General features: G+C 47.4%; 1 protein-coding gene across 1 annotated transcript in view; it reads left to right on the top strand.

Annotated features, from left to right (window-relative positions):
• The window catches only part of LOC144114183 (protein turtle homolog A-like), a 398,561-nt gene that overhangs the window by 289,569 nt on the left and 93,304 nt on the right, over nucleotides 1–15,688 (top strand). The window contains exon 5 of the mRNA XM_077647762.1: nucleotides 14,994–15,287. Within this exon, the coding sequence (XP_077503888.1) occupies nucleotides 14,994–15,287 (294 nt within the window). The remainder of the gene's footprint in view (nucleotides 1–14,993; nucleotides 15,288–15,688) is intronic.

The raw sequence follows: 15,688 nt of genomic DNA, 5'->3' as shown, positions 1-15,688 counted from the left end.
GCCAGAGTAGTTAACGTATGACATGCGGATGTCTTTGTACATATGTTTGAATAGGAGTCATATTTAACTGATTTCTGATGTGATAAAGGCGCTCGTTCAAGTAAGCGGTCATCGTAAACGGACATAAAAGTTTTCTGTAATTATTTCTGACTTTACAGAGGAAGTTGTTTTGTGAGGGCTTGAATAAGAGAGAGAGAGAGAGAAAGATGACCGGAAAGGTTAAATAGGGAGAGGGGGAGGGGCAACGCCCAGTATGCTACCTTGCTGGTGGGAAGGCGGACGGATGGAGAGATAGAGAGGGGAGAGAGGAAAAGAAGATCACTTTTCCATGTGCCCTTGAAAAAGATTTAAGAACGCAGATGAAGTAAACTTGTTACCACAAATTTTGTTAGTACTCAACTTACCTTTAAAATCGTCTGTTCTATAACGTTCCATGCTGGCAGTGTATTTAAGTAATCGTTAATTAGATCCGAATTGCCCTTGCAATGGATTCAAAGTAGTTTCTCTTCACTCTTATGACTTGGTTCTGCAAGGTCTGAAGTCACCAAATTTGTGTAGTATACATGCATCCGCAAGTCGACAAGCATTGTCGACGATGACTATAAATTAAAGCATGGCAAAGCGTCAGAAAAAGTGCCAACCGCATGGCATTTCTTTCCTAATCTGTAGATGTGCATTCATGCTGTGAAAATTTTAAGCCCACACCCTGTCGTAAGCGATGAGTCTTATTCCGCGAAATATATGTAAGATCTCCTCTACAGAAGTATTCGTCAAAAAAGGAATACCACATGCTCATTTTTCCCCCAGATAAAAGCAGGCGCAGAGACGAACTGACGCTGCACCTAATTTGTGAGATACGATAACGATACTGTAACAGAAAGATGCACGCTGGTACTGCCACTGCTACCGCGTGGTTTCCACATGGTGAGAGGACACTGCAGGCTCTACGAATCGGTAGCACACAAGGCGACAGTGGCAGCGCCGTGAGGCTGGCAGACAAAGAGGGGTCGCATCCTCTAAGCTCGGACACATCCTCCGAGATTCGGTGTGCAGAAGGTGCTACAATATTTACACGTCGTAAAAGGAAGGGCTCACCCAGAGAACTCAACAGCGACCCTCCCTTAACTACGGAAAGTGCAAGACCAGCTACGATGTCCTTAAAGAAAGAAAAAGTGAAACTTGGGTCATAAGAACTTTAGAGAGCCTAAAAGCCTTTTCGCCCTGAGAATGGCCTCTTTGGCCACATTAAAACAAGCAAATAATGTGACGTGTTCTGGTGTAGACTAGGTGAAATGAGCTTTATAAAAATATGAATAACATAGAGAAAAATGTTTCACTGAATGAACACAAAAGAAAACCGTGCTGAAAGCTCCGAGAGGCGCTTGAACGCTCTGGACGTCCGAGCACTGGGTGCAAAAGAGCCGGAGTCATTCTGCGATGCTGAGGCCCTTGTCGGCAGACGAAGCTCGCGAACACATCGCGTCTGACGATCGCCTCCCGTGGTCAGTGAGCGTTGTATTAGCCGCTGCCTGTCGGGTCTCGTCTGCCCGTCGCTGACATCTGTTGTCTGCTGGGGCGAAAACCAATCCGTTTTATCCCCGTCTCTGTTTAGGGTCGTCCCTGGTGGTCGCATACGGTAAACTGGGCTCCGAGAGTACTCCTACACTCGGCCCATAAACCAATTTGGCACCGACCTTGGCGGCACGCATCCCAAGAAGCTTTATGGCCACGCGATCTCTTTGCGCATGCTGATATTTTTATTTTCGCTAGTATTTCGCATTGAAGCCTTTAAGGGTTCTTACAGATAGCGAAAAGAAAAGAAAAAAGCCGCAGCTTCTGCGGCGCTTGCCTAGTTCAGGCAAATCGAATCCACGGCCAGCAAATGCAATATAAGCAGTGCCATGGCGTCTGACAGTCCGGTACTTTTGAAAGCATGCTATAAAGATAAACTGTCAAAAGCCTTGAACAAATTCGGCAGCTTGTCCGTCGGGCCGATGAGGTAATTAGACTTGAACTCTGTATGTACATACATGCACCTTTATTTAATTAGTATGCGGCGCTACTGAACTGCGCGACCGCAGCGAAGAAGTTGAGCTGATCAGTAAGGACTTTCAATCTCCAAAGTACAAGGTGTGCTTGTCAATAGACATTTCTTGCTGTCCGCTGTGAATTTTCTCAAAATCATCATTTTCCCTTTGAAAATTTTTTTCTTTCTGATAGGAAAAAAGAAGCTACCGCCGGGAAAATCGGCAATTCACACTGCAACTAATAATATGAAATGTATTTTAACCGTAAAGCCCGCCTTTCAGACTAACAATGTCTTGTGCGCAGAAAAAGCTAGCGATTTATTGCGAATAAGATCGGGCAAATCCAATTGAGGGCGTCATCATGAATAGAAGATGGGTAGTTTTGAATAATATTTTTTGTAACCAACCTCAGGAGTAACCGCATTCATGCATTCAGTGAAAATAGTAACCAAGGTTACGGTTCTTCATTGGTGAAAGGCAGTATGTGAGTGAATTCATTTCTGTCGGGCTCTGAGCCTGAATTGCATATCTTGAAACAGGAATACCTGCTTTAGTGGCTTCACGCAGGGTAACTAAAAGAAAGGCCATGCTTATGCATGCATGCAGAAGGTTTACGGTTTTATGGAATACATGTGCACGGCCTGCCAGTGCCTGTGAGCCTAATCAACTGGTCTCTATCGAATAGGGATGCGAATGGTCAGGCAACAAACGAGATTAGCCAGTGATGCACAGTTCCTGAAGGCCAAGTACAAGCAGAGAAAGATCAGCTCGCTAACTAATTACTTTGATCTCACGGGGTTGGAAGACGTCCGGCAGGTGCCGAAAGCAACGCGTTCGTGAAGAGGTTCCTTTCGCGTGCAGAGGCGCGACCACGCAGTTTTTCTTCGTCGACAGAGATCCCAGGACGGACAGGGCGGACTGAACCTGCGAAGAAAATCTTCGGAAGCTTTGGACACTGCATTGAAAATGCATTAGCGCTAACGAGCTTCACCAATTCGTTATCGGTCGATCCGTGGAATAGACCCGCGCCCTGAGCCAGCGCTACAGCCTCGCACCCCCAGAAACGAAGCCAGTCTGGACTCCCCGCACGACACTTCCCGACCGTCCTCCTGGATAGTGCCGCGGCAGCTTCGCACTCTCACCGGCTCACTACGGGTGGGAACAGATCGCCGGTCGCCGTTTCTCTTCGGTTCCGAGTTGTGCGCCGCATGCAGAGGTCCGCAGGGACTCACGCCAACGGTGCCGCTGTCATATGGCGGTTTTGTTGCAAGAGCTAGGCTCAAGTGTTGTGCCATTTTTATGCGAAGCATACTAGCCGCACAACCAAGCTCTTCCTTGCTGCGCCGCGCGCGGCCGCGTAGCTACCACTTGACCTACATCGGCGCACCATGTGATATGACGTCACAACAGCTGTGAAAGCTGGGGCTCAACTCGTGCGCTCGCTTGCGGACGCGCAGCCTCCGCCGGCGGCCTAACTCCCGCTCCTACCGCTAGGAGGTACTGACGTCACGCAATTGTATAAAAGGCGACGCACTCGTTGAGTCAGTTGAGCAGCGAGATGTCGGCCAGGGAGAGGGCGGCTCGCCAGACCGCAAAGCGCAAGTTACAAAGAGCCACGGAAACGGGAGAAGAACGAGAAGTACGGCTTGCCAAGCGACGTATGCTTCGCATCCTAGACTTAACCATAAGCTAAGCCAGGCCATTTTTTCAACTTGACCACGTATCCTGTGGCACAAGGTACACAAGCAATAAACCAAAGGCATGGTCTGCTGTCTTGTTTTGCCAGCACCTAAAGTCATATCTGTCGTCTCCAGCGCCGATATTGTATCGCTACACTTGACGGATGTGCGAGTCATCCATGCCTGGCCGTTCTTAGAAGGAAATGCGAATTTTATAACAGCGTAAACACGTCATATAAAGTTAGTAGTTTCAACAGTGTTCAAAGAGACGACGTATCCAGTAGGGCGCTACCGTTGACGGAGTAGAGAAATTTATTTCCAGGCCGATGCACACCTTATTACTTCGAGCCGAGGAGAGCGTCTGGCTATCGAATCTTGCGGCACAGTCACTGCTTGTGGGGCCGATGTTTATTATTTGCTGACGTACGCTGTCAAACCTTATTTCCAAAATAATTTTTCAGAGCAACATGTTCCCGAGTCTTTGCAGAGCGGATATGTGGCACAAACAAAATGCCAGAATTATGGCGTTGAGTCGGCGCTCTGTGTGGAATTCGCAACTATATACCGCATACTTTTCTGGTGGGTACAGTAAACACGACAGAAATGGCATTATTTGCTTTTCTGCAGCAGTATAGTTTCCCTATTACGGCTGTCAGAAATCCCTGGTCGCTATTTGTCCCTTTTCTTTTCTTTCTTACTGCGTGCAAGATCCTGCAAGATTAAGTTTAATATTAAAACTTGTATTTTTATACTGGTTGGCAAGACCTGTGTCCTTCCTTTCTTTCCAAGAAACTACGACCTTTGTTAGTTTAGGGCGCTGAAGGCACTCAAGCGGCGAAGCCATTTGCAAGGAAACATCTTGCTAGTCCCAATTCTTTTCCTTCGTCCGTATTGCGTCCTCGCCGGAGCATGACATATCTCGATAAATTGTTTTTTGATTTATCCCTCTTCCGGCCCCACACGGGAAGGCTACGTGAGGAGCAGGGCGGCCGGCCGAGAGAGGACAGGCTCCGCAGACTGCATCCCATCAAATTCGTTGCCGGCGATTCGTCACACGGGCGGCCCATTCACCGAGAAGCGAGATTTTAGCCAGACAACAGCGGCAAGAATAGATTCATCGTCTCGGGACCACTTAATGTTCCGATGCGATTGAGCGCGCAGCCGCGACGCGGGTACGATTTGCTGCGCCCATGAGGCAATGTCGGGGGCTTCGCTGGGCCTCCTTTCAACGCCCCGGGTTCGAAAAGCGCTCCAGACGCCTGCATCTTTGCGAGCCACAAACGAAATTGCGATGCCTGCAATGGACTTGTGCGCCGTGGCCCGTCGTGCGCGCCGGGCGCCGTCCCGAATGGGGACAGAGGCGGTAATGAGGACAGTGTCGACCGTTTCGTCCGCCTCGAACAGCCTTGATTGGGCGGCGGACTGGATGGCGAGAAGGCGGCGCCAATGGGGGAAGACGCTGCTAAGAGGCTTTTCCTTCCCAGCCGACTCTTTTTGCTTGCTCCGAAGCTAATTGGTTTTGCGGTTACGCCTGGCGCGGCCCCCTTCCGAATGCGCTGCACACAATGCTCACAGTGTTTCGCCTTAAAGTGCACTCCTCCCTGGCGGTAAGAAGTGCAGAAATGGAGGGCTTAAAGAAGAAGAGCGGAGAAAACCATTATGTTGAGTGAGAATGGTTTCGCTCCGTGGGCACGTGTTTGGAATGTGCACCTACTTCCGGGAAGCCACGGTTCTTGGGAAAGAGTTGCACGTCGACGTAGATGTATGGTTGCTGTCCCGTGAGAGATAAGTCCCGCTTAGGTTAAGTAAAACCCAACGCACTTTCCGGAATAAATAATATAGTGTTGCTTCGTTATTCTGCTTATCACTGAATCGTAAAAAAAGAGCTATAAACTTATTGACTACTCAAGTTCAAAAATTAAGTTAGACGGTTGAAGTGAGTCACAAAAGTGGCACCAACTTGAAGAAAGAAATTAATTAGAAAAGTGCACTCTAGTTTTCATTCTGCTTTAAAGCCTGAGTACCCGTTGCTGGTGCGCCGCACTATCTGCTGTGTTTGGCCGCAGCGCAGTCTGCAGAGCGGTCGAATCGCCGCCGCGACGGTGGGATTGTATTGGAGGCAAATGCAGGAATTACCACACATTTGAGTCTACGCTGCATTTTCAAGAACACTACTGGCTCCTAAGAGTAAATCCGGGTTTCCTTCAGTGCGCAGTCGCTCAGTACCCGTAGGGAGTAGATGCATTTTTATCAAGGCTCTAGGAGAGTCTAGGGAAATAATAAACGGAGCCATGCGTCACTGTGGTCGTTCACGCCTATATAGTAGCAGGAAGGTTAATTGAATTGGATAGACACGAATTAAAGTTTATTCCCATCAAGCACAGAGTACTTGATACACGAGGAATTATTGCCCTTTATTTAGCACAAACAATAGCTATTATATGGCCTCATCTCGGCCCCTCGAGCTTAAATACTTATGTCAGGCACCAACGCCACAGTTAATTTTTTTTGGAGTGTTTTTCTTCCTTGATGAACTTGTCAAAATAAAAAAAAAACACATCTTACTGCCCAGGGATCTTCAGACAGTGCGCTTCACTGAATATAGATTTCTTCTCGAGGAGCTCACCGACCTAGCCGCCGCGGTGGCTCAGTGGTTATGGCACTCGGCTGCTGGCCCGAAAGACGCAGGTTCGATCCCGGCCGCGGCGGACGAATTTCGATGGACGCGAAATTCTAGAGGCCCGTGTGTTGTGCGATGTCAGTGCACGTTAAAGAACCCCTGGTGGTCGAAATTTCCGGAGCCCTTCGCTACGGCGTCCCTCATAGCCTGAGGCGCTTTGGGACGTTAAACCCCCATAAACCAAACCAGTTCACCGACCTAGATATAGAATAATACATCTTGCCATTTTTTTTTTCACCATCTGGTAAGCCCATTCACTAATCTCCATTCATCTCGCATGCTTAGACTCCTATGCTGTTTGAGTAGCTGCTGCAATAGTAAGTTGCTTCTAAACTAGTATTTTAGCTGCTGGCTCTACTCACATAAAGCCCCTATGCCCATCTTACATGGACGTTTCATTGCGGCCTCATTCGTAACGAAAGTGGGTGCACAGGACGTTTCACGAGCGCAGCATTTGAAACCTTATTTATCGCAGCAGTCAGTGGGTTTTCTCGGCGGTGAGAAAACTCGAGAAAAGCCGCTTTGAAGTTTCAAACTTCAAAGAGGCTTTTAACTTTGACGCGTTCTCATAGAACGCCAGTCACATAAATTTATTTTTTGAAAACTTCCCTCGCGAATGTGAAGCACACTGACGTTTCAGGTGAAATATTTAGGAGGCCTTCCTGCAGCATTTTACTTTTACCAGCATCTAAATCTCATTTCGTTCAATATCTTTAACCGAAGTGCAAAGGGAAAAAGAGGGCAACCCGAACCGGCGTTAAAAAAGAATACACTAGGATCTTTAAAGTCTTGGCCACATTTCGGCAACAGCCGTTAAATTTTTCACAAATTCCCAGCTAGTTCAATGAAAAGTCTTTAACGCGGCAGTTGCAATTGTTCTTGCTGATATGTTAAAGTGGAAAGAAGGGCAATTTGGTCTTGGTGCCTAGGATGTATTTTTTTTTCAGCGCGAAATACACAGGCCATTGTGCACCTGTGTTGGACAGCCTCAAGCAGCAGAATAGAAGGGAAATTTTTTCGTAAATTTTCTTCGGTGTAAAATGCGGTGTTCACTACGAGGACAAGAAAGAAAGAGCACTTATGAGCAAATATATTGTTCTCGCTGCATGAAGGGCATCATGATATGAATACGCTTCATCAAAGTGTGCAAAGACTTAGCAGGAGGTTTAACGCCATGCTACATTAAAAAGAATTGCTGTTAGGCGCTAGAATCGAATGAGGTCCTGATTTTTGTTTTCTTTTTGTTTCATGGCCCTCACGTCTCCACATATGGTAATTTGAAAAATCTGGGGCTGTTTGGGTTATCTCTTGTGCTGGGAGAGAAAAGAAAGGGGATAATAGAGAGTTTTAGTTGAGCGTAACATTAGCCTTTTGCGCGCCTAAGAGTCTCGCGTCGTAGACACTGTACACGCACAGAAGTCTGTCTTCAGCCGAGGCTCGCATGCGCAAAAAAAAAAAAAGTCGGAAAAATGTGCGCACCGCTTACGCACGCAAAGCGAATTGCGCTGCCGTAATTACGACTTTCTTCGAGGCTGGATTCGCTCACTTCAGAGCAAACTCGTCATGGTTCCCGGATTGTTGGGTTCGTTCATTGGCTGTGAAGGGCGCTTTGTGTTTTCCCTTCCTCTCATCTCACCAAAGTCGCCTAGAATGAGGAGAGTTCGTGCATAAACGAATTTGATTAGTTGTATTCACTATTTTGGTGATCGTTTATCACCTTAGTGGATCGTAAGCAAAATGAGGCGCTTCGTTCTGTCGACGCTGGAGCGTGTGGGTAGCAGATGAAAGGTTATTTTGCCTCGCTCAGCTATGAAAAACTGTGGCGCTAACACTAGCACACAATAAATAATGGCTGAAAAAACGCTAACAAATGTAGAGCCTCAGGTGCGTGAAACGCCTAGTATACAAGCTCCACGAAAGTTGTATTTAAACCAACTAGCAAATCATCCCGGTTGGAAACTGATTTCTTTGGCTGTTATTTTTTTTTTAAGCGAGCGTGGGCTCTAAGCCCACGCTCGTGTTTGATGTGTTTAAGGAGCGTTGCAGTGAAACTCACACCGTCTGTTTACGTAAAAACAGCTGGCTTATAGAGCGGATGCTGCTAATCTAAAACTCACTGATGTTTTCTTTCTGTAATTTCATTGGCAGTAGCTGTTGGTAGTAGAAACGGCTTTGCAAAACTGTGTGTACACAGCACGACTAATCTGATCACTCGTCGCTACGAACATGGCAACAAAAAAGCCGGTAGCGAGCAAGTTCCCCAAAAAATTTCTGACACCTACAATGACGATGCTATGAATGCCATCGGTAGCGTGGGTAATCACAAGTTAACAGAGATGCATATCTGCAGCTAGCGCTGACTTCAGTAACATCTTTATGGTGGTTGCTGGCACCCCTTTCTTCTTTGATGGTATGTTCATGATCAAGGTAATAATGCCGAGAGAGCGTATTGTTATTGCGTTTGGCCTCATAATTTGTATTCTACGTGCCAATTTCGTTCTTTCCTGCCGCCGCGGTGGCTGTGTGGCTATGGCGCTTGGCTGCTGGCCCGAAAAATGCGGGTTAAATTCCGGCCGCGGCGCTCGAATTTCGATGGAGGCGAAATTTTATAGGCCCATGTACTGTGCGATGTCAGTGCACATTAAAGAACCTTTGGTGGTCGAAATCTCCGGAGCCCTCTATCACGTCGTCTCTCATAACCTTAGTCGCTTCGTGACGTTAAACCCCCATAAACCAAAACCAAACCAAAACCGTTCTTTCCATCTTGATTATGGCTGCTGATTTGTGGCCATTGAAATGTGCGTGACCGCTTTCACACTGCATTGCCTGCTGAGCACCGCATCGATGCACATGCTTTATGATGCTGTTCACTGCGGTGATTGGCTTCGAAACTGTGCGTTTCTGATGCGACGCCACCGGCGAATTGCTTGTGTTTCCTGGCTCTAACGTGGAGATTGGCAGTAAAGACACTGGCGAACTGAGTACTAGAGGAATTTCAGGGTCTGTTCTGGCAAATATTCGGCTGCGTTTGGAGGCGTCTTCTTGCGAATGCGCGCCCCACCCATCGACGATGAAGGTAGCATAATTGGCGTGCACAGGGCGGTCTCAGGGCGTCGGACGCTACATGCATTACGCGAAACCCGGGAGTCCCACTACTAACGGCTAGCGCGGCGAAAAATGACGTGTCTCAGGGAAGCCCATGCCTTGGCACCCAGTACAACGCAAGCCATCCAGCGAGAAAATGCATACCGGTCATCCTGTATTGTGTTTGACGTTAGTAAGCACTAACACATTATGTCTTTTAAAGCTCTCATTACTGCAACGAGCCCTGTCGTTCATTGCGCGCATTGCGCGAGGCCGACGGAGCAGATGGACGTTGTAGATGCGTACTTCAGGTCCTGTTTACTTAAAACTTCTGTCGTCGTCCATATGCCATGTTTTAGGCTCAACTTCCTGAAGACGTCGGGCTTGTTCGACAAGGTATGACAACACCGCACGGTTCACACACCATCCATTTGCGCCCTTGATTGTTCAGCCCTCTCTTACGAATTTATAACCCGTAATTCCCTTCCCCGATTGCAGGTAGCTTTCTGGAGTCCTGCTTTGAGTGCCCTCCCCACCTTTCATCTTGTCTTCATCTCTCCCTCTACCAAATAAGAAAACAAAGTAGCTTGCTTGTACTCACTTTGGACTTTGATCCGGATTCCACTACGGGGCACGCTTGGATATCCGTTCACAGAAAAAAGCGAGTGAAAACTCAGTAGAAAAAGTAAAGGTAAAGCTATATCATCGTTTTTACTAAGTGCTTTACTGAAACCCGTGTTCAGTGTATAAAAGGCACAGCCTGAAACTTTCATTATTGAATTCCAGTGCACCCGAAATTTTGGTTAGGGAATCAGTTAATTCCCCGTCGTATTTCCTGGTGATTGGATTTACTCTTCTGGCAGAATTGAAAAACTGTAGGTTTAAACATTCTTTATTAAACTGAAAGCCTCGTCGAACTCAGGCAGATAAACTGGGAAATGAACAAAGAAATTGTTTCTAGCATTTCATTTACTACCAGCAGTAGCAACGTGTGTAGGTAAAGGGAAAGAAAAAAAAAAAGGTGGGAGGGCGCCTCAGCCGGCATCGGAAACAGTGGTGCCTGGAACGGAAACCTATTACCCCAGATGTAAGCTTTTAGTATTTGTTTACTCGCCAAAAATGTAGCTTGGTAGTTCCATTTCTGTCTTTTTTATTTCGGTTACAGCGCTTGTTACGTGCACCTCTGTATAGTCTCCATGGTTTGTAGTCCTTTCGCCTTCCAGGGCCAGTAGCCTTCACGGAACGCAATTTTCCCGGCATCCTATACAGCAAACATTTTGACGGGCACACTGCATTCTCTCTCTTCTTTGTTGGCTTCAAAATTTCTTTTTTCTTTAGGGCTTTCTCTTGGCTTTCATAGAGAGTGTATGGCAAGATACGGGTGTAAACTTCGTATAGTATTGTCAAAACATATCCCGTAGAGCAGAGAATGAGAGTCGTGCGTTTTCGACCAGGTGTGCGCGCAGTGCAAATTTTTATTCTTCTCTTTTTCTACACTTTTTTTTTTGGGGGGGGGGGGGGGAGGAGATGCAACTTCAGGAGAGCGCTCGTCTCATCTCATAGAAAAAAAAAACAGCAGAAATAAACACAGGAATGGACCAACGAAAAGTTTGAACGATGGAAGTTTCTGATGTTTAATTTTGGCGTCGGATAAGGAGATGAGCAGTATAATGCATAATAAATTATTGAGGCTAATGCAAAGCAAACTTTCGAATCTACAGGTTACGGTCGCTAAAGCAGGAATGACAAAGACACCCTCAAGTCATAGCAGCTATCACTGCAGATCAGGCAACGTATGGCGGCCTGAAATGATTTTTGAATGTGTGAATGTTCACACCAAAACAAAACACAAAAATGACATAGAAATCTAGAATTAAGGATAGCCGAACATCCTCGAAAAACCGCATAAATTCACCGCAAACATAGATGTAGCCCCAACGCTTTCACATAACACAGTTGAAAACGCAATGGAGTGGTAGATCTTTATTCTTTATTTCAGCCGCGGTGATTTTGAGCCCCGCTGGCTCAGTTATTATGGCGCTCGGCTGCTGACCAAAAAGATGCGGGTTTGATCCCGGCCGCGGCGCTCGAATTTCGATGGAGGCGAAATTCTAGAGGTCCCTGTACTGTGCGATGTCAGTGCACATTAAGGAACCCCAGGTAGTCGAGATTTCTGAAGCCCTTCACTACGGCGTCCCTCATAGCGTAAGTCGCTTTGGGACGTCAAACTCCCAAAACCATAAACCAATCTTTATTAGTGTTAGTCCGACATTGAACCTATACTAGAATTGGCAATGTTGCGCCGCTTGCGTGCATCTCTCACACCTTCAAAGGAGTGTACACCCGGCATATTCTTTAACAATATCATAACAATGTCAAAGAAATAGCGGTACAGCGCTCTGTGACAAAGCTGAACGGTATAAAGGATGAGAACGCGAGCACCTTGCCCCCACGTGCGTATATTCTCGGCTGTGTAGCCGCCTCGCTTCGTCGCAGGCCGGTGTACGGTCTTTTGCACGACATTCGGGTAATATTGCTCAAAAATTGGCCGGGAGTACGAGCATGCGTCACGCGGCGCGCAAAATGAATGCACTGAAGATGACATTACCCGGATGCCTTGATAATGAAGGTCTCTTCTGCCTCTGGGTGGTTTGTGGACGCAGCAGAGAGCGGTGAAAACACGTCGCCAAGGCACTCAGTACGCCGCGTCTAATTACGCGCGTTATAAAGGGTCTATGAGCTTCCTATTTGACCGCAGGTGCCGCCTTTATAGATCTTGAGCCTCCAATAGGAAAGACGCTTTCAATCCCTTAGTCATCTCAGCTCTACCAAGGTCCTTGGACATGTCAGTCTTGACGCAGTCGGTTCAATACAGGATGTCTACAGCCCGTTCGGCATTTTACGCGTGACACTTGGGGTTGATATGATGTGCCACGTCCGCCGCTGATTTCGGGAGTACGTAGATGCATTGTCTATGACATCTGTATAACCACGTTAGTGCTACACATGAGAGGGTACCAAGAAAAAAAAATCCCGGTGCTTTTCTTGGCATGGCCATTATTTGACCATTGGCCACTCTGGGAATTGGGATAACAAACCCTTCAAGCTCGTTAACAGCGGTGAGTCCCACAGGTGGCGCTCGCTCCCCGTCAGCGACCGGCCGCGAGCGACAGCTCGCGCGCCTCGGTGCGACCGTGATTTCCGGGAAGCCCGTCGCGGGGCCTTCGGCGAGGTTTTCCGGCCAGCGTCTGGTATTTAACTGCGGGCTGTAATGATTAACACCGCCTTTACGGTTAAAATAAATTCTCTGAGACAACCAAAGATGTTATCAGTGCTCACGGTATAAATCAGATTTGGAGCTTGTATTGCCGCCCACGTACCTATGAACAAGAGGAAGCTTAGGAGACGACCGACACATCAGCGTGCGCTTGTTCCGAGGTAAGGCACATTAATAGCACGACCACACTAGCGGGAATACGCGCAAAGAGAAAATGGTCGAGCGGCAAGCTGTGTTACCGTTATGCAGATGTGCTTTCGAACAAGCTATAAAAATGGCCTTCGAACTCACCACGAAGAACGTCCAGATAAATAAAAATCATGACAACGTGTACAAGCACCTAATCTTTAATATTTCTTTTAGAACTCCCAATTCGGAGTTCTTGGTGAGTCGGATCAGGGGTCACTCTGACGTCCTTCAAATACCTTTTCTGATATCGACGTTCAATTACCTGAATAAGGGCCATCCGTCCCTCGTGTTCAGTGCTACAGAGGACCTGCTACACTAACATGTCTGCGGATATTTTGCCGAAAAGACGGTTCCCGACTTAACTGTTTCGAGCAAATCAGTATCAGTTCCTGAGTGTAGTAGTAGTAGTAGTAGTAGTAGTAGTAGTAGTAGTAGTAGTAGTAGTAGTAGTAGTAGTAGTAGTAGTAGTAGTAGTAGTAGTAGTAGTAGTAGTAGCAGTAGTAGAAACATTTATTGACAATTCAAAATAGAGGCAAGTAGCAGTAGTAGAAACATTTATTGACAATTCAAAATAGAGGCAATGTGCTCTGCTGCAGGTGGTGTCCTTATTTCGGGACTCCAATGGTAATGGATGTTTTTTTTTATTTTGCCTGAGACACCAGGCTACGCTGAGTGTTATAATGACTGGTATAATTTTTAAGAACTTTGATGCTGTTGGAAGGGCCGAAGTAACCGTTGCCAAATTCTAGTCCCCCCCCCCCCCTCTGTTTTTTTCCTTCATGATAAAGCACATTGTGATGTCGATATTATGGGTGTTAATGGCAGTACTGAAATACTGAAGAAAGAAGTGAAGACAAACAAAAAGAAATCATACTTAAACTGCCCCATTTTTCAGTCATGCCTCACGAAGGGATCAGACCATAGCTGCGTGCGAAGAGATGGGCCAAAAAATAAAACGAAAAGATTGTGTCGTCTTCGGAGTGCTCGCTAGAACCCGAGGTCACGAAGAGAAAGTGGTGACTGGGGCTACGATAAATCAAAGAACACAGGCATCCCACGAGCCAGCGACGAATTTGCAGAGAGCTAACATACGTTATTCAGATGAGATGTCGTTTTGCTTTGCACATCAGAATAGAGGAGGCAAAAGCGGCTTCGCAAATTCAGGTAACCCTATACTAACAGCCAGTAATAAAAAAAATACACCTGGCTACATATCTCCCAACACAATTGCAGAACTTTCTCGGAAGAGGTTATCTTGTTTCAGCCGCTACTGCCCCTTCTGCGGAGAGGCCAGTGACTCATTAATGTCACGCATTAATAAACATGGTGACTACACGAGTTTCAATGAAAACATGAGCCTCCTGCGATCGTTTTGCCAGCTGAGGATACACGACACAAAAACAGTATAAATATTGAACAGGCAGCAGGCTGTGGGTAGTGAGAAGAAAGCTGTCTGAAAACAGTGGAGGCCAGGACGCAGGTTACGTGGAAACCGTGGTTCTCTTGTCATGGCGGCCTACCTAAAAGTCGCGTTTACTTTCATGGCCATTTTCTGCAGTCCAAGAACTGAATCCTTGTTTTTTCTTTTTTTTTACCATGATGATTTAAATCGTCCTAGGATACAGAAGAATATAAAAAAGCTTCACAAACACTCTCTATATTTTTGTGTCTGGCATTCTCGGTTCGTCACCCTCGATTGCATAAGAATGACTTCAAATGCATTGCAAACGGGTCTGTCACCCTGTCAGTTTTGGCTACGCTACCGTAGACAGGAGCGGCACGCAAAAAAGGCGCATTGGGCATCAGCGTGAAAGCTGGCTTGTGGCAGCTGTCCAAGTTGGTGCTGTAAACCTAGAAGTTAATCCAGACGTGCGCGCAATCAAAGTAATAAAAAAAGTAACGGAACGAAAAACGGACCGCGTCAGCAGTGCGCAGTACATCGAGTAAGTTCTGTCCAGAGGACAGCGTCGGTGGCGAATGCAGCGAGGCCAGCTGGCGTCCCTTTGACGGTGAGCGAGCGAACCCCCCTCTGGTGTCGTGGCTTTCGCGCGACGCAGTGAAGCCGGCGCAAGTGCGCATCAAAGGGTCACGCAGTCCGGTGTCCGCGGACGTGGAGGCCGTGATCGAGTGCGAGACCACGGGCTCCCAGCCGCCGGCCAACGTCAGCTGGAGGCTGGAGGAGGCGTCCCTGCGGCAGACCCAGCTCCTGGCGCAGGGCGCCAACGGCACGGCGAGCTTGCTCCGCTGGACGCCGCGTCCGCAGGACAACGGCCGCCGGCTGGTCTGCCTCGCCCTCAACGACCATTTCCCTGAAGACGGCCTCGAAGACGTCTGGCCGCTCGACGTTCACTGTGAGCCCCTGCGTATATAGGCACGCAGCGCACTTGTTGTCAAGGCGCGCGCTGCGCTTCATATGTGCCTGAGGGGCATTTTTCTTGCAACAACTTTGAGCATCACTTTTCACAGGTATCGGCATGAGTGGTCCCGAATGACGCCACAAAAATGGGGAGTTGGGAATTCTTGGGTAAAGCAGGAGATAAAGCGATGCACTGCGCTCATTAGTGATTGCACTGCAAAAATCGAATACAGCGATAAGAGAGCACAGTACGAGGAAAAACACGCGCCTTCGCAACCGCAAATCCGGTAGAAGAGAAAGCTTTAGTTGTTTGTTTCGCTTTCCTCAAGCAAGGAAAAAGAAAGGTCTAGACGGAAACCAGTAACATGGGTCTGGTTGGTAGAAAAAGAGGCAGGG

This window comes from Amblyomma americanum, chromosome 1, assembly GCF_052857255.1.
Source record: "Amblyomma americanum isolate KBUSLIRL-KWMA chromosome 1, ASM5285725v1, whole genome shotgun sequence".
Classification (NCBI taxonomy): Eukaryota; Metazoa; Arthropoda; class Arachnida; order Ixodida; family Ixodidae; genus Amblyomma; species Amblyomma americanum.
Note: the sequence above shows the minus strand (reverse complement) of the source record. Positions and strands in the feature narration are given on the sequence as shown.